Source organism: Numenius arquata, chromosome 2 (assembly GCF_964106895.1).
Source record: "Numenius arquata chromosome 2, bNumArq3.hap1.1, whole genome shotgun sequence".
Lineage (NCBI taxonomy): Eukaryota > Metazoa > Chordata > Aves > Charadriiformes > Scolopacidae > Numenius > Numenius arquata.
The window spans coordinates 23,260,717-23,280,082 of record NC_133577.1 but is presented as its reverse complement, the minus strand read 5'-3'; the positions used below and the strand labels follow the sequence as shown (position 1 = coordinate 23,280,082).

Genomic DNA, 19,366 nt, shown 5'->3' with positions numbered 1-19,366 from the left:
CAAAATGGAGCAGGGTACATGACACTGATGCTGGAGAAATGACACCTTTGTTCATTCTCATCTCTTGTGCAACATCGTGTAGCGTTATTCCAGAAAAGCCTGCTCTGTAGGCATATAGCAAATATCGGTGCCTGTCCTTCCCACCTTCCTGGCTCCCTGATAGCTGGCCTTTGAGGGGACAGTGACACTTTGGAACTGGAGCACAGGCCAGTCACATGCAAGAGATGTGTGTAGTATACAGAAAATATGGAAGTAAAGAGCTCCTGAGACATTAATATGAGGAATCAGACGTGCAGTTTTACAGTGGAAACAGGTCGAAAGATTTGTCAAACTGGCTACTGATACATTTCGTTACCCAGGAATATTTCTGGGCTTTTTACAGTATTTTGCTATTGAAATAAGTTGCAGGGCGAAGGGGCAGCCATGCACTAGAAGCTGCTGGGTGGATCTGTGTACAGTTGTATTGCCCTGGAAATGCTGTGGATATTTGAATGGGCTGTGATTCAGCCATTTTCAAAACATTTTGACTTCAGTTAGTTTTCTTCAGTGTTTTGAAGAATATGAATTTCTTACCTAAGATTAAGCAAGGGAAAAGTTAACCCAAAATATATTTGGCCCTGAAACTGGAAACAACGAAATGAAAAGTGGATTTGGATGGCAAAGTTTAACTTGTCAAACAAATGGTGCTGGATTCTTCCAGTAATACTGTGTAACTCTCTCTTGTTTGTAATGACTGTTTTAAGTAGGATTTTTTGATAGAACTAGATGCTTCTTTCTTTCATCTTTGTGATGTTCAGTAGTATGATTTAGGGGAAGGTGATTCTTGGAATTAAAATTTCACTTCTGTGATACCAGTTCTTAGGATAATGGAAATTTCATTGTTAAATTCCAAAGAAACCTCATGTTGCAGCAGGTAGTTTGTCTTACCCAGGTATTCAGTGCCCCTGAAAGAAATGGATTCTTTCTTAATGTGAATCAGCTTTGCTAAGAAATAATGCATATCCCTGGGCAAAATAAGGTGAATAAAACCATGTTACTCTGTGAAAATACTGATCCTGTACAAGTTGTCAAGTTTTTCAAGTGAAAGACATACTGCAGAAGATGTTTTGTTCGTACAAGCTGAACAAGGCTTAAAGTTTCACAGGTCCTACAAGTATTGTCTCAAAATCTACCCAGAAAGTGCTCTGATGTCAGGATCTGTTAACCTCACATTCACTTGATCAGATAGAAGTTGTGTGGAGGCATCAAACAAGCCTAATAAGAGAAACGGCTACGGGTCTGATCCACTTAGTTTCTCTGTCCTTCACAGCCAAAATGCACGTCCTTTTACAGTCAGGACTCCCAAGTCTGTCTTAGGATCCCTAATTTGTAGCTGAGGAACCCATAGATGAAACTGCTCTCAATAAGTGTTCATAGAATCATAGAATGGTTAAAGTTAGAAGGGACCTTAAAGATCATTTTGTTCCAACTCCGCTGCTGTGGCCAGGGACACCTCCCACTAGACCAGGTTGCTTAAAGCCCCATCCAACCTGGCCTTGAACACTTCCAAGGATGGGGCATCCACAACTTCCTTAAGCCTCATGTTCTTTATCTTATAATTTCTAGCCAATTTTAGCTGTTTAAGTCACCCAGAGACAGTTTCTTGTCTTGGTTATGCCCAGAGTGTGCTGGCGAGTGTGTGAAGTCTCTTCTTCCCCTGCTTGGTGATGTCATGTACAGTGGTGAGAGCTCTTCTTCTCCACTGTGTTATCATCCAGGCAGGGCCTGGATGTAATGTGCAAAGCAGCAGAAAGATTTCAGAGTGAGGTACCAGAACTGTACCCCGCTGCCTGGTTTAGGTGACCTTGGCATTTGTTGGATGCAGTCTGGCCACAGGTCAAGTAACTACATATCAATGTAGAGTTTAGACAAATACAGTGCAGTTCGTTTCACTTGCATCTCGTTTTAATGAGAATTTGCCTCTAGTGTTTCATTAAAGAGGAAAGAAAACCTGCCTTTCATGTGGTTTCCTAGCTAATTGCTGATTGTAGAGGAATTGCATAATACGATCACAAAACATGCTTCTCATCTCAGTCTTTTTCACAATAATAGACTTTGATATGATAATGTTTTTCAGTCCTTGGTAGATGGTGTACAAATCTAGATGCTGTGCATTAAACACCGCATGTATAGCTTAGCCTACTTTAAAAAAAAAAAAAGAAGAAAAAGAAAAAAAGAAAAATAAGAAAATTAAGTTCTGCATTCCTAACTTACAAATACTCTGCTTTCTGTCCTCCTGTTCAGGAACCCTGGGATGCACAACACATTCCAGCACTGTTCTCTGCTTTCTGTGGTCTGCTAGTTGCACTGTCTTATCACCTCAGCAGACAAAGCAGTGACCCATCTGTACTGATGTAAGTTGCCTGCATATCTTATTTATTGATTACTGTGTACGGCACACAACCAAAATGATGCCCGGGTTTCAGAACCACACGGACTGCCTCACGAAAGTACTGTGATGAGGTGGAAGTTCATCGCCCGTGTCTGCCTGGTTGGTATCAGTCCTGTAAATAAATGAAGTGCTGCAGTCAGATTACCAGTAAGGCTGGTGGTCTTTAAACAACACTATCCAAATTCTGTGAAGCAGATTTCACCCTCTGGGAAATTGTGCACTTGCCATGTTGGAGGATAGTGATTTAGTTGAGGGGGCTCTCAGGCTACTGGAGTTGCAGAACGTGCATTGGGTAGCACCATGGCAAGAAGAAAGAAAATTTGATGTACTGGGAAGATGGCTCAATTCCAGCTCTTGCGGAGGGTCACTGTCAGTAGGCTATGCCACTCTGAGATTAACTCCTTCCTTTTCTGCTCTGACATAATCTGCTAAAGGTAGCTGAGGAAAGGTAGTGTGTATTAAGAGCTGCCATTGAGGACAAGGGAGATCCAGGGGAGAAGTCCCCAACATTGTGATCTGTAGGATGAGGTGATGTGAAAGACACACGTAGATCCATAGCTCCGGGGCAACAGACACGAGTTTTCATGTGTGGGAACTGTGCTATATGGCTGTCCAGGGGGCTGTTGGTGACCCACAAGCAGCTGGGATTAAGCAAGCAAACAGGTTTTCTGCAGCCATGCACACCATGCCATCTGGGATTATGCTTCACAGACAGCTCAGTCCTACCCTAGGATAGTGCAGAGGGCCTGTGAAGAAACCCCCTGGGTTCTCCTTTTGATTCATGAGGTGTCTTGTGTGTGTCTTGAGGTGAGCTCTTTAGTGTATGAAGATTGTAGTAGGCATGTGGTAAGTCAGGGTGGTTGGACGCACAGTCCTGTAATGAGAGAGCAGGGGAAAGTGGAGGGCATTTTAGGCCATTCAAGATTATATTTGAGGAGAGAAACTTGAGAAAAGGAGAAGAATTCTGATGAGGAACGAAAAGGTATAGGGCACTAGTAGAAAATTGGCATCCCAGCAAATCTTTTTGAAGAGCTGAGAAATTCCCTCTTTATCATCTGGAAGATTCAGGGAATCTGATACTTATATGTTACTAGGTTCTGATGTGACAAAGCAACAAGAACTGCTTATACCTATTGCCTTTAACTTTATCCAAAGGCTACTGTGTCTGGCACTGATGTCAATTAGACCTGGATCACATTTTGTGTAGCTAGTGTGTAGTTCCAGGACCGTTACAGTATGGAACTTGGGTATGGAAGGAAGTGAAGCTGTGTGCTGTATTAGGGAGATTTGTTTAGCCTTGGAGTAAAATCTACACAGGTAAACAGCAAATCAGTATGGAAGCATGAGCTCTTTCAATTTTGAAGTAATTTAAATGTATTCTTCTCTCCCACTCCCCAGGAAGGACACACCAGTTCATTAACTTCTTCAATAAAACAGAAATTTGTCTTTCTTTAAAACTTGTGTTTTAAGGAAATAACATTAAACCATTAAATCCATTTTCACTTTTAAGTCTAGCTACTGACTTCATAAGATTCTTAATCAAATCTTCAGCAGCTGAAATAGTTGTTAAATATCTTAAGATTCAGAATGTGTACAACAAAATCAAATGTTTATTGTGCAATCATGATAAAAACGTATAATCCTTAAAAAAAAGGTTTAAGATTTTTTTTAAACAGCTCTGAGCTTAATTAAAGGATGTTAAGGAGATTGGAAACAGTATTTAAGGGATAGCCTGTGGCATAAACTTCAAGATGGAGGAGGAGGTAGCACATAAATCTTGAACTGAGAATTAATATACAATCTATACAGAAATAGCTTCTTTGGCCTTTCTAATGTGCATCTAAACAGCTTCCATATTGGTTTCAGCTTAGCTGAAACATTAATAAAGGGCATGAATGGAACAGTACCCTCTCTGCTGATCCCTCTAAATGACTGAGTCACGTTGATTGGACTGCTGAGACTCCTTAACATTTTGATGAAGAAGTTCTACCCTGATCACAGATAGAGCTGGTTTGTGCCAGTCTCCAACCGTACACAGATAAGATAACTACTGCATACATGAGGAAGGAGATCTGAGGCTGTTTGTTTCTCCTCCTCTCTCACGCAGGAATATTCATGTGTTAGACAAGTTCAGAAGTACCCTAACTAGGATTTTTTTTTAACAGATCCCTTATTCAGTGCAAATATGTTCCTCACTTTCTACGTCAACAGTTTGAAGATTCATCAGCAGATCCACTACCAGAAAAGATGAGAGAATCTGTGGTAAGACCTTTTCTTTCATTCCTTTCTGTTCAAAGCTCTTTTCCATCAATTTTCCCTGCTGAAGAACCTCTTAAATACTCTCATTTAGTAATTTAAATATTTAAGTTACTAAAAGCAGAGAAAATGGGAGGATCTCTATCTTGTTCCTTTAAATCCACAGATGGAAACTGAAAGAAGTTCTTCTAGATCTTCTTTCCAGTGAGGAGGGCAGAAGGGGGATTTTGCAGTTTTCCTTTCAGAAGGATTCCTTTGAAGTACTCAGAAACATTGATTCCTTAATCTAATTGATGGGAAATGCACTCTCAGAGCTTGGGGAATGAGGCATCTCATTCTGGTACTCGGAGAGCTAGTGCAGGTTCTCTGCACAGAGTTACAGCCTGGCAATGTGTACAAGGCAGACTGGATTGTTCAACAAGTGTTCAAAAAGGTCAGCAGTCCTGGCAAACTCCCTGTTTACATTGGGGGGACAGGATTTGGTCCACATTAATGAATTAATTAATGAATTAAGCCCTTATTCATTCTTTTTCTAGGGCTAGGAGTTGACTTGGTTTTCAGGACTGCCTTTTTCTGTACCAGGAGGTATTCTTGACTGTATGCCCTCCACCCCAGCCAAGCCAGACAGATCACAGACCAGGCTTGGTACCTAGAGATGGAAGAAGTGTGTGAAACTTGACTAATATGAGAGAGGGAGGTACATGTCTGGTGCCAAGCATTGCTGTCTTGTTCTCTCTTCTTTGCTTGGCAGACTGGTTATTTCCTACTGTCTGGCACATAGCTCTAAGTTTGTGTCAGCTTGTTTCCCACTTCAGCTTAAATATCCAAAGTGACCCATCCTCCTTTTTTGTGTCTTTTTATATTAAAAAAACCTCACTAACTGTTAGCCAGGGGAGCTTGATTTTATAAAGAGTTCATGTGGGAAGATTGTCAAGTTTCCAGAAGTTTTAAGGGGTATTTGACATTTCTTAGAGTCCTGACCTGTCCTGCTTCCTTTCCTGCTTCCCTGTCATATCCCTTCTTCCTGACCACATCCCTAACAGCTCCCTCTAAGCATTTGCAATCTGGGCAATTATTCCGAAATTCCTGAATGCTTGCAGGAGCAAGGAGCGTTCAGAGTGCCTGGAAGACAGACTGCCTTTTTTTGACCCTTAGACATGACCTGAGAGTCTGTAGTGCCTAGTGGTACAGGTTGCTAGTGCGGTAGCTGGCCTGGCCTCCAGATGTCCCTTCGGAGGGATGCATCTCTCCTGTACATCTTGTATCATATTTCCTGGGCATTTTATAAGGTGTTACACAGCCTACATTCAGCACATTATTTGATCCCACACTTTTCTACTGTTCTTTGCTAAGCTGCTGTTTAGCTTGTTATTTTCTAGCATGTGTGATGTTATTTTAAACTGCTTACTCTATAAGGCCTGCGTAAGATTAAGTGATACGTCTATTTCTGATTGCTTGTATTGAGCTACAGTTTCTTGCAAACTAACCTGTTTGCAACAGGGTCACACTGCAGTATGAATGTCCAGCTAGTAGCAGAGTAAAAAATGTAGTATTTATGTTAAAGTTTTGCTATATTCCTGTGGTATTTCTGGTGTGTGGGTTATTGCCACTGTTCATTGTCAGTCCGTTGTTATACATGGGTACTGCATGGCAGATGTAATGGAAAGCTTCTTGTTCCCCCATATTTGTATCCCACTTGTATCTTTGATAGTGCCCTTCTTGGAGCAGCACAGAGTCTGATCTCATCTGTTCACCAGATGGAGCCCTGCCAGGGAACTGAAGCAGTTACCGTGGCTGTCCGCTTATCTAGTGTTATTTCATAGTGCAGAGGGAAACCTTGAGCAAGGCTTCAATATATTGAAAACAACAACAAAACAAACCAACAAAAGAATCAACGAATTAGCACCTAAGGTCCTGGGTGTATTTTCAAAACAGAGTCATGCTGCAGACTGTCGACCTAGTTTTGTGTCAGTAACATGGGCAGGGATCTGATGGCTTATACTAACACAATTACCATGTGGTTCAACTGTGCTTGGGTCCTTGAGCCACTGGGGCGGAAGATGCAGAAGCACAGGGAGGACTGCAGTGGGACTGACCAGACACCGGGCTTCAGTTCTTCACCATATCCCATTCTTGTCATGTTTTGCCAGTGGTTTTTTGCATTTAATTAAATGGGATTCCTGGCACCTTTTGCTCTACAGGATGTACCTGGTTTGGGGATTGGTGCTTTTCTGCTCTGTACATTTGATACTCCATACTGCTGCTGCTTTTAGACAGAAGCTGCTTTCGTTCAGTGTTGCTGGAGCTTGCTAGTTCTTCGCCTTTTTGCCCTTTTTTTTTTTTTTTCCCCTGTCCAGTCTTCCCTCAATCTGTATAAAAACTGTAAGCAAATGTATTTGCTTACAATGTCAATTAGCAGTGATAATTCTCCCACGCTGGGAGATCTCTTGAAGCAAGAGAGGGCAATTCCCGATTAATGAAGGCTTTGTCTAACCCCGATGTTATCTGGTACCTCTGTCTCAATTAAACACTAACCAGTTTGCCAGGAGACTCCCGCTGCTATCTCACAGTGCAGTGCTAACAGAGCAAGTAGGGAAGAACTGAGACGGGAGAAAATGCACGTGCCTCAAGTTTGAGGAGCACAATCAAGGCACAGTCTCTGCTTATTTGCTTCAGCAACAGCAATTGTGTTTAGCTTCCAGAACCTGTGCAAGGGGATCTTCAAACAGTTCAGAAACTGGGTGAAACAGTATGTCGGTATTTGAAGGAGACTTCATGGTGGTTGTTAGTTTTTTCTTCTTGGAGTGGTCCTTTTTAAGGAGCATGTTCCAAATACTCTGCTAGTGGCAAGAGATAGCAGGATGCAACACAACAAGCAACCTTGCCCTGGTCTTTATACAGAAGTATGGTCTACATAACATGCCATTTAAATAAGATCCATTTTAAGCAGAAATCCTGAGGCGTACAGAACCAAATCACCTCCTCAAGGAGCTGAAAGCAAACAAGGTTAATATTGAAAATTAATGTGTTGTATTCTGTAGTGGCTCTGCACTGACGTTAGGAATAATAAATACAGCATCTCTAATGTTTAGTTACGTGACCTTTACTATTTTCATTTGCTTGAATAGCTGTGTAAGAATTGCCAGCTTTGGAAGCCTGAATTATAAAGCAGCTGTGATGGCTAATTGACCATTCAACTTTGAGAATGGAGCTTCCTACCATTATAATTAATTTCTATAGGCATCCACATGGCTGATTACTAGATTAACCAGTGGCCTGAGGGTGCTAATGTGTTACATTCAAACTCAGCTTCCTTCCTGGCCTTTAATACAAACATTTAGATAGCTAGTAAAAGGATTTGTACAAAGCTCCAAAAACATAATTGAAAATAATAATAAAAAAGGGGCCACTATAGTATGTTCTGCTTGTAAAATCTCTGAGGCATCAAATGTAGTGATGTTGGTTTGGGGTTTCTTTCTCCCTTGAGTGTAAAATGGAGAAAAAAGAACATCTGCTTTCAGCCCAAACTGTATCAGTGATTATCTCTCACTGCAGAGATTTTAACTTTGATCAGAGCTTAACTTTTCCACACTGGACCAATGAAGGACTCAAGCATCACATCGTAGGGCTATTCAACATTCAGTTCATAAGTGCTTGGCCTTGTGAATGGAAGACAGTTGGGTCTAAATGCAGGATGGGGAACAGAGTTGCGTCCAAGGTAGGCACGGGCTTTGCAGGAGCTACCTGCCTTCAGCAGGAAGGGTGGAAGCCACAGATCCACCCACAGCAGCCTGTGGGTGGATGCCCAAGGTTTTTTCCTGGAAGGTAGCTCTGAATGCCCCTCATCCCCTCAGAGAGATAACTTCCCAGGGTCAGCCATTTCCTGGGAGCCATGACACGAAACAAAAGCACTGCTGCTTAGCTTTGTTTCAGAAGGAAAAACCCCTGAATGTTGTGAGAAGTTTGAATGTGTCTGCCACATCAAGAAGGAGCTCCTGTGGGGACCGTTGTGCAAGTCAGCAGCTCAGCAGTTAGATTTACATTTTGAAGTAGTTCAATACAAGGCCAAAAGGGCAAGCCTGGGTGTATATGATGCTTTAAACACTTCAGATGTTTCCAGAGTTGGAATGCAATTGTCAAATTTGGGTTTAAATACCTGAGTAATAATTATCGCTTTAAAAACATAGGCCTCTTCCTGTATGTGTTAATTGTTACTGTGTCAAAAGCAGCGAGAGCACCCTAAAAAGAATGCTCAAAGATGGGAAAGGTGGGAAATACCAATCCTGTGCAATATAATCTGTGTAATACATTCTCTTTTGAATGTAGTCTTTTGACCTGGTACAGAATGGAAAGTTAGGATGCCACCTTTTCCCAAAATGTCCATTATTATCACCTCTGCTGATTTTACAACTGAATTCTTAATATTTTTTGTAGTTCTTAAAATGGCAGCTTCTTCAGTCACCCGATTTTGAGAGAAGTAAATCATTTTAATAGTAATCCTTTCTGTTTGTACAGAAGAGCTTGAAAATATGATAAGGGTGTGTTTTTGATCTTACAAGCTTGTTTTAGATTATTGAGGAGCTGGATTCAGCTGCGCAGAAAGTGGTACTTGATCAAGACTTTTCATAATAGGTATTCACAACAGGGCTGAAGTACTGCCACATAAATCCAGCACTGCTTAGCTTTCTTGGATGCTGAATTTTACAAGCTAGATACTGCTACTTTACTTAGATTTTGTATGCAACATCTTTTAAGAAAAAAAAATTGGAAATGTTAAAAAAATATATTTCCATTACATGCATTGGTAATAATTCCCTTATCCATCTTTATCAGGGTTTTGATCACGATTTTTCAGTACTGCTCCACATACTAGAAATGGATACACAGCTTGCTAGTGAAAGACGGTCTGAACCTCTGAACCGAACAGAGAGGACCTGTGGGAACAGGCAGGAATCAAAGGTTTTTTCAGGGAAGAGAAGGCTTTTCCTGTGAGGTTCCTCGTGTTGTGGTTCTCCTGTTGCATACAATGACCATGAAGCAAGGAGCATGACCAGCAAGGCTATGTTTTAAAAAGATGGTCAGAAAGAGTTAGGAAGACGTAACTCTGCTCCTGCACTTTCCCAGCTATAGTCCATGTGGAGTATGGGGCGGTCTGGAGAGGGCACAGCTCTCTGAGGGGAGGGAGCGCTGTGCTTTTGGAGGTACGTGCTCCTGAGCAGCCTGGGAAAGGGAAGGATGGTGGTGAATTCACCTCAAGAATTCAGCTAAACCGGATTAGAGTTTCCTGGGACAAAGCAAAAGTACTTCTTGAGCCTGAAGGCTTTTTAGTCCTACTGAATTTCAAAGGCCTGCTGCAGTAAGTGGAAGTGCTGATGCTTGTGACCTTTTACTAAGAAGCATCTTTCATAACAGGGAGTGATAGGCAGCCTAAGTATAGCGGTTGCTACCGGTTTCCCCTGTAATTTGCAACCCTTCTGTTGTTCACTTGTTCTCCTTTCTTTTTATCTCCCTTATTCATAGGTTTGCTATCCCATCATTATTTTAGTTTTCTTTCTTTTTCTCTGAGGTATATGAAGACCACCTAGATTGCAGCACCAGAAAATTGGATGAGCTTCTAATTCCAACAAAAGTGGTGCATTTCACATGTTGTTTCTAGATACCTTTGAATTAAAGCATAAGTGAGTTTCTAAACCAAGAGCTACAAATAGTTACTCATTTGATAACTTAGCGGCAGTATTGAGTGCTGAACTCAAATGCCCCTCTCATAAATCTAAGATAAGATTTTCATTTATTCACAAAGACGTTTGGGTGACCTCCGAAGTACAATTCAAAGATCACACAGCTCGCAAGCTATCTTGTTTGTTTGTTTACTGAGAATGACATTTTAATCACAAGAAAAACGGGCTGGAAAGACAGTGATATTTTCTAATATTTAGAAACAAAATTACTCCTACCCTGGTTATAGATCTTTATAAAGGCAGATATGTCCTTTCATTATCATTCACTGACACTGGAAAAAGGCCTTGTCTGAAACCCATAAAATCTTGCTGAAATTTGGCTTCGGATACAGAAAATGAGAGAATGGGATATGTCGCTTAAGAATATAATAAATGTATTAACTTCGTGTCTCTGAAGACATTACAGAAAAGCACAAGTAATTTCAGTAATGCAAGAGAAGGTGAATGTGAAGAAATCTTAATGCTTGCAAATAGGAAACGGAACCAGGATTTTGATTCCCAAAAATAAAAAAAAGTCAAAATGTAAAAAAGTTATATTCCTTAAACAGAATCAGACTTAGTATGGAAATGTATTGCTTTCATTTCTCCGATCTTAAAACTACGTTATTTAAAAATATATTTAAAATTAGGCATGATGAATTTAAATGTGATTACTTTGACAAACCTGGAGTATGAAGAAATAATTTTGCAAAGCAGAGTGGAGAAAATACTTCTGTATCAGGGAGTGCTGATTAGCCTTATCACAATGCAGACTGCGAATAATTGAGAACAGAGTTGTTTACTTTGGTTAGAATAGTATTGGCTCGCTAATTTTGTATAAAATAATTATTTTCACAGAAAGAAATCTTGAAATCGGATCTCATTGTCTGCACAGCGGCTGCTGTTCTGTCATTTGCTGTCAGTGCCAGTACTGTATTTCTGTCATTAAGGGTGTGTATCTGTCCTTTTTTTCCCCCTTTTTTTGCTCCCCTAAGGTATTACCTCTTTTTTTGCAAAACCAGAGGGTACTTTAACTGGAAAGAACAGAGATTGTGGGGAGAGAACTTAGTGAAAATGTACTTACTGGTCATGATAACATTTTTTTTCTAATGTGCAAGGCAGTTAGTTTATGGATATTTGATTTATTTTTGTGTTACTTACATGACATCTCTTTCCTTAAGCCTCTGCATATCTGCAGTGCTCTGATGTGGAACCTGGGGGACAGAATGAGTAAGCCTGATCACTTGCCCTTTTCCCTGCAATTAGGGAGGAAAAAATTGTGTGTACAAAATACATATTTCAAATTCCATATCCACCTGTGGAGTCAGAGTTTGAATATAGGAATAAAAATTAATTGCACAAAAATACAATTATAGGAACTGTTAAAAAAAGGTTTTATATAAAGATGTTGTTTGCAAATCATAACTGTGTTTTGTTTTTTTCTCTTTTGGCCCAGCCATTTCTCAGCATTGTCCTGTTTGCTTTAGCATGGACTGTGGGATTTGTAACACATTACGTACTTCCTCAGCTTCGCAAGCATCACCCCTGGCTGTGGATCTCCCACCCCATACTTAAAAGCAAAGAGCACCAGCAACGGGAAGTGAGAGGTTTGTAATAAAATCTTTTCTAAACAATGGATGACTTGCAGCTTGTCTCAGTTTTTTTAAAAAAAAAAAACAACCACCAATTCAGAAGTAACAGAGGAGGGAGAATAAATTATGCTTTACATTTTCTTGTTTTGAATAGCATGCATAGCCCATCAATTCCATTTCCCCTACCCTCCCGCTACCCAATCAACAGCAAATCTGTGAACCTGTAGAAGTCATCTTCTGAGACCACAGCACAGAAGGGCTGAGGCCGCTCAGGCACCTCTGGAGTGTGTGCCCTGCTGAGAGCAGGGTCAGCTAGAGCAAGTTGCTCAGGCCTGTGTCCAGTTTTGAGTATCTTCAAGCATGGAGACTCCACAACCTTTCTGCACAACCCGTTCTAGCATTCGATCATCCTTACAGTAAGAAAGGTTGTTTTGTTTTGGGTTTTTTTCTTATGCCGAAATGGAATTTCAGTTTGTGCCATTTCCTTTTGTCCTGTCACTGGGCACTATTGAGAGCAGTCTGGCTCCATCAACTTTATCCTCCACATCAGGTATTTATACACCAAAATTGCCCCCAATCAGGCATTAATAAGATGTCCCCGAGCCTTTTCTTCTCAAGGCTAAAGCTATCTCAGCTCTCTCAGCCTCTCCTCCTATGTTAAATGCTCCTGTCCCTTAATCATCTTACTGGCCCTAAGTGGCCTTTCACAAACCATCTTCTCATCTGCCTTTTGCTTTTACATTACAGTACTGTTACTTGCTGTGTTGCTTGATGTGTTATAGCTCATGCTTAATACATTGGCGTTTTATATAATTTAAAAACTTAAATGATTGATGAAATTGAGACAGAATTTTTTCTACTTTCTGACATATAACTATATATCATTTGAACAGCATGGGTAGTACAACTTAAAGTTTTGATTTCCATCATAACACTTTTAGAGAAACATTAAAATTGAAAGGAACTGAAATTTTGAAGATTTGTTCTTTCTAATGTCTGTTGGCTTCAGCAGGTAGTGCCCTGATACATGCAAGTATCAGTAAATATTTTAGTGTGTCGAGGTCTGATTTCCTCTTCTGATACACTTATTTCAGCAAGCAGACAGTGTACTTTGAGAAGCACAGCTTTCCGCCCCCCCCAGCTCTCATCTTGCCTTTGCTACCAACCAAAAGCTTGCTTGTCATTTTTTGATGGATCCTGTGCCTTAATCATTCTCAATATATGTTCCTGAGGTGTTTGAAGACAGCCTTGTCAGAACACAGTCTGCTGAGGGACTTTAGTCTGTTCTTCAACTAGACAACAAAAGAATTCCGATCACTTTCTGCAAAACCATGCATTAAGGATTTAAATCTTTTTTTAAAAAAAATCATGTCTTTCAAAATGATTACTTTCCAAACCAGGCTTTGGTATGAAAAAAAGTACCAAAGAGACTTGATTGAAGGTTGTCTTTTAACTTTTACTGCAATACACCAAGTGTAGTAGAAATATAAATCTCATTAAGGATCATGCCCAACTGAACACACTGTTCAGGGTTTCCTCTCCCTGATAATCAGTAATTCTGATGAAGACCCAAGTTTTATTGTTTGTTACATCACTTAGTCATAAAAGACTACTGTAGCATTTCTTTCGCTTGTCCTGATTAAGTCTGTCTTCATTTGTCAGAAAACATTGTTTTCCTAAATGCAATGACTCAGCTTTTGAAAAGGTTGAGGGGAGAGATCTGCCAGACTGATCTCCACAGATGGGTTTCTTTCTGCTTTGCAATCAGCTGCATTTCCCATGCTACCTGCTGCAGGCAACAGGCTCTTTTTTTCCTTCTTTTGCAGTCCTCATTTTATATGTGGTCCATTTCCACACTTTGGGGCTCAAGTATTATTGCAATGTATCTGCTGTATTAGAAAACATGAGTAAAAACCCCAATATTTGTATTTCAGTCCCTTAGGCTGCTGCAGAGGCTTTTTATTATGTTCTGAGATGAGACAGGCTGAGGAAGAAGTGGTGTAATCCCTTTGATAGATACGTCTGACAGACTGTCTTCTTTCTTTTACCCTTTAAGAAAAATGTAGGAGCCGAACTTAAAGGTTCCCTGTTTGTATAGAAAGAGAAACTTGGAAAAGGACAGTATTCTGTATTTGTCAGGTGTGGACAATCAAAGGGCAAGTACACAAAACAAGATGTCTGGGGAGCTTTTTTTTATAGAATTTGATTTTCAGCTTCCTAATTTTTGACAAGTGTAGTGCTATGGGGAGACAGATGATTGCTTGCAATTAGATGAGCGGCTAGTAATGGCAATTCCACAAGTTATTCCTGGCTTTGTTTCATAGACTCTGGATGAGCTGTTCAAACTTTCCGACCTTCCACAGAATAGCAATTATCAGACCAGTTCTCATGATGCCCGTATGAGATAACTCCTTACTTGTCATTGTTTTGCCTGACTGCAGGAAGAAAGGCTGAGTTCAAAATGTGTGAGCTTATGGTAGAATAGATGTGTTGAAAGTAGTGCAGGACTGAGTGAGAAAGAAACCCTGAAACACTAGAGACTATTTTTTTCTTCTCTTTTCTCCCCACAACTGCTTTTATACCCCACAGATTCATGTAACCCATTTTCAAATCACCTGTATCTTTCCCTAGCCCTGTCTGAATGTGAACTCTTTTTTTCTGTCTGCATTGTCTGTACACGCATGTCTCTGCTCCTGCAGCTGCCTTCTTTTTGGTCTACTTGGTATGCACATCTCTTTATTCAAGCTTGAGTTCTTACACAGAGCTCAGATTTGGGCAGCTGGATGAAGTTCTTGAATGGAGCTCTTTCCTGGTTTCAGCTGGGATACAGTTAATTTTCTTTCTAGTGATGGCTGTGTTTCAGATTTAGTATGAAAGGAATGTCAATAATGCATATTGTTTTAGTTGTTGCTAAGTGATATTTGTACTATTCAAGGACTTTTTTCATTTTCCCATAGAAGCTGAGAAAGAGCATAGACAGAGCAACGGAATATTCTGTACAACAGACATTGTGCTCAGTATATAAATGGGGGTTGGCTGGGGGGTGGTAATCCACGATGGCTGCTCAGGTCGGGCACTGGGCAACCAGTTCATTGGGCAGTGAGAGTGACTTGTGTTGTATTATGTTATCTTGTATATTCTTTTACCATTATTGTTGTTGTTATTTTTCTGTTATTGTTCAATTAAACTGTCTTTACCTCAACCCACAAGGTTTTGTTTTGTTTTGTTTTTTCCCTTTCCCCTTCTTTTCGCCCTCTTCTCCCTGTCCTTCTGGGGAAAGGGGGAGCACTGCATGAGCACCTATGTGTTTCTAGCTGCCATCTGGGGTTAAACCACGACAAGCTCTGAGAGCAATTTTAAGTTCAGGAGGAGGAGAGAGGAATGGAGAATAACAGCTAGGTTTCAAAATGGACGTTTCACTGTGTGTATGAACTTCTAGGAGGTGGCCTTAAGGTAATACGAGGAGGAAATATTTTTACGTTATAACAAGAAACAGAAGTTGGTCATATTTTCTGAAGGCAGATTTTTGCAAGAGCATTACCTTAGCTTAAGATAGCAGCAAAGCATGACTTAAAGCTAATTTGGAAGGCTTGCTCTTAGATCTTTCTCTTTAAGCCTATAGAATATATAACTGTGCCTGTAGAACATACAAATCTGTTGATTCAGCATGTCTTCTTTGCCTGCCATTGAAAAGGTGTGTGTGGGAGGGTGGGCTGTGTATATATAATTATTTTCATTTCTGCAGGAAAGAGTATTGGAGATTGAGTAGCTGGCATTGTTATTTCTGAATCAATACCAAGTTCTGCCTTTTTGCGTTCACTGTTTTTCCAATAACCTTGTCTAGCTGAGCTCAGTTGAGAATAAAGACGTTATTTTTGTCCATACACAGGTGCTTCTGCACTCAGTTCACCTAAGTTCTTACAGCAGTTGAATTGCACAGAGCATTCAGTTCTTGTTTAATACTCGTATTAAGCACTGTGATGTTAGTTAGAAAGGTCTACTGCAATAAAAAAGATATTCTTTGCTGGTGAATGTTGTGACCCTGGCAGATACTTTTTACAATGGCTGTTTAGGTGTTCTGAGAAACATCTAGGACACTTTCTAGCTCCTATTAATTCTTCATTCTTCAGATCTCAAAGGATGTCTCATTTATCAGTGAGGTCAGTGATACTTTGCAGTCTAATGAACAGTGTTTTGCCACAATAAGACGGGGAAGGACAGACACAGAGTTCAAATGAAGTTCCCTAGGTCATCCACTAGGTCAGTGCCAGAGCTGGAGAGGGTCTCTCCAGTGTCTTTTCATCACTAAAAGTGCTATTTGATATAGTGGCTAGTAATTGGATTATGTAGAATCTACCATATAGCATGTACCATCTCCTGTTGTTTCTGAGTGTTTCTCATGAGTGCAGTTATAAGCAGCAGAACAGATACTCTCTAAATTCAGAGAACAAAATTATTTCTCTATTGCAAAAGAATTATGAATTTCATTGTTTCATAAATTACTTGGTTGATTATATTTATTAATGTGAGCTAACTCATTTCTTCTATGATATTGCAAGATAATGAAATAGTGAAAATGCAGATAATTTGATGAAATTATCTGTTATCTGAATTTCTATTTCAGATGCTGCTCATTTGATGTGGTTTGAAAGGCTCTATGTGTGGCTTCAGTGCTTTGAGAAATATGTTTTGTATCCAGCTATAATACTGAATGCCCTCACCATTGATGCTTTCTCAATTAGTAAATACAAGAAGCTTGGTACACAGTAAGTAGATTATAACTCAAAGCATGTGATTAGTAAAATATTTGGTTTTAGACTAAAGGCTGAGAAATGAAATTTGTTTCTTAAATAAGTCTGTTTGCTTGTCACAGTCTGCTTTCATGCATTATTAGTTCAGTATACAATAATCATTAGCTTTGCTAAAAGAAAAAAGCAAAACTACCTTAGCACATGTAAGACATGACTGCAGTGAGAGAGAGAAATTAAAATATTAAAGAGCTATATATAGATATATATGGAATGTCTAAATGTCAATTAAAAGCCAGACACACTATACCAGGCTTCAGGTGTTTGATGGGCATAAACGGTGGGGTAACTAGAATTAATCAGATGAAAATGAGAAATCTAGGCTGGATATCAAGAAATATTTCCTAACTGAGGATTTTGTAAGACTACAGTATAGTCTCCCAAAGGAGTTATCAGAAGCTTCACCACATAAGTCTTTTAAGGCAAGACTGAATAAAATATTTAACAGTGTAGAATGGTGGGTAGTCCTGCATTAAGCGTAGTTTGAGAAAGGCTGGGACACAAGTTTTTCCAAAGTCTGATGTCTCTGATATTAAGCAGAACTGGCGATGCTGATCCATGGTCTCACAGTATGATCCTTGCAGACAGCCTTTTATGGTAAATATTTTGGTCAGTGACTTGCCTACTGCAGATATTCAGCAGGCTTAGTGACTGCAGTATCCCCAGTGAGCAGAGTTTCTGCAGTCTTTTTATCAGAATGACAGTGATGCAGATGATAAAAACAAAGAAACAGCCTGTGTTCAGGAAGGAACGTTCCAGTAGTAGGGAAAACTGCCAGGGGTAGGGTGGGTGGCTAGAATTCCTCAGTATTAATAATAATTTAGATTCTTAACTTTAAATATTAGATAAAGGAACTTTGCTGTAAAAAAAGTATTTTATTTTTTTATTATTATTATTCTCTCTCGAAGAGCAACACAGCTTTAGGGACTACACAATTATAAGGAAAAGGTGGTCCTTGCTTTTAGAGGCTGAAACTAGGACTACGGTGTTAGTCAAATTTTCTGCATATTCTTCCCAGACAACGACTTTTCCAGAGAGACTCTTGCCAGTCCCTCAGAGATAGCCTGTGTAGTTCCCCAATGACCTTTTTACCCCAAGCACTTGGGAGATGCTAAGGCCAAGGTCCTTCAGGAGTTTAGGTGTATTGTCCAGGGTGAAACTGATTTCACATTCATCCCTCTATTTGGTTCTGCAAGGCTGGGAGAACGAAAAAGTAGTCAAAATGTCATTTGTCACTGGTTAGCAGATGTGACTGAACATCTGCACAGAGCAAATATGTAGGGTTGGGAAGGTGTTATTTTTACATAGTCATTCCTCCAAGCTAGATTGCACTTTAAAGTAGCACCTTCCTTAAGTGTTCAGAAGTAGTGAGTCAGTCCCCCAGAAATCTTGAGATTAAAGAAAGTAATTACATTTGTCTGCCTCTGATTGTTTGGCCTGTAGGGGAGTACCATCACAATCCTTTCCTTCCCCATCCCTTTTATGTCTGTGTAATCACCTTGGATTTAAAGCCTGTGTTTTCTCCTTTTTCTTATAACTGAGGTCTATCCATAACACTCCCAGTGTCCCTTCTTCTCTGGCACTCCTCTTTAATATGCTTCCCCTACAGCTTCCATGGAAATGCCACGAGCAAAAACATTCATCTTCAGATCCTACCTCTTCCTCCTCAACTCTAAGCCTGTGAAGGCTTCCTGGGTTCTCCTTGCTCCTTCCAGATACAGTGTTACCGAGTGTTATACTTTCTGTGCTTTAATACATAAATATCCATTTTCTGTTGGAACATTCCTTAGTTATTTGCTGCCTGAGCATCAGACCGCACTGTACCTTAGAGAAGGGAAGGCGGCACTCTCCTGCTCTGTGTCTGAAAGTCTCTGAGGTGGTACGTTTTGCATGATTTAATTTGGGAGTTTTTTTTCTCGATTTGAATGTCTTTTTTAAAGAAGCTTCATCTTGGCTTTGTGATTTAAAGGACTGAAGCGGTTTGCTTCTTGAGGAGGCAGAACAGCTCCTTCACAGTCGGGTGTTTGCTTGAGCTTTCCAGACCCTGATGTGCTGGTTATTAATGGGACCCATGCTGACAAGCTGAAAAGCCTGCCCGTGTTACCTGCCACACAGGCTTCAGAAATAAGCCCCTCTTCTCTCTCTCTTGCTTTCTCTCTGCTGGGAGTTAAGGCCCCAGGAAAAGCATCTTGTGTGGCAATATCTTTAAAGAAAAAAGATAATGAGCAAATTATTTTCTGTTACCCCTGAGAGCATTATTTTATAAAATGTCATTTTTTTGGTGAAATTTTCCGCATGTTAACAGATCCAGTAAGGAAAAAGTCCTCCTTTTGCTCTACTATCTGTAAGTTTTCCGTGTGAAAATTCCTCCATGTTGCGAGAATTTTCTTCTTCCTGAAGAATGTGAGATCCAACCGGTTCATACAGGACACACTGGGATGGTTTCAGAATCTATTTAGCTTAGTCACTAGGCTTTCCATTCAGAAATCTGAGGCAAATTGAAAAGAACAGCTTTGACGAGGTGAGAGAAATAAGGTCAGCTTGGCATTTCATTTCAACAGT

At 40.1% G+C, this 19,366-nt stretch overlaps 1 protein-coding gene across 1 annotated transcript in view; it reads left to right on the top strand.

Annotated features, from left to right (window-relative positions):
* PCNX2 (pecanex 2) overlaps window positions 1–19,366 on the top strand; it is a 161,412-nt gene that overhangs the window by 66,230 nt on the left and 75,816 nt on the right. The window contains exons 16-20 of the mRNA XM_074168043.1: window positions 2,284–2,393; window positions 4,597–4,693; window positions 11,263–11,355; window positions 11,861–12,011; window positions 16,621–16,762. Of these exons, the coding sequence (XP_074024144.1) occupies window positions 2,284–2,393; window positions 4,597–4,693; window positions 11,263–11,355; window positions 11,861–12,011; window positions 16,621–16,762 (593 nt within the window). The remainder of the gene's footprint in view (window positions 1–2,283; window positions 2,394–4,596; window positions 4,694–11,262; window positions 11,356–11,860; window positions 12,012–16,620; window positions 16,763–19,366) is intronic.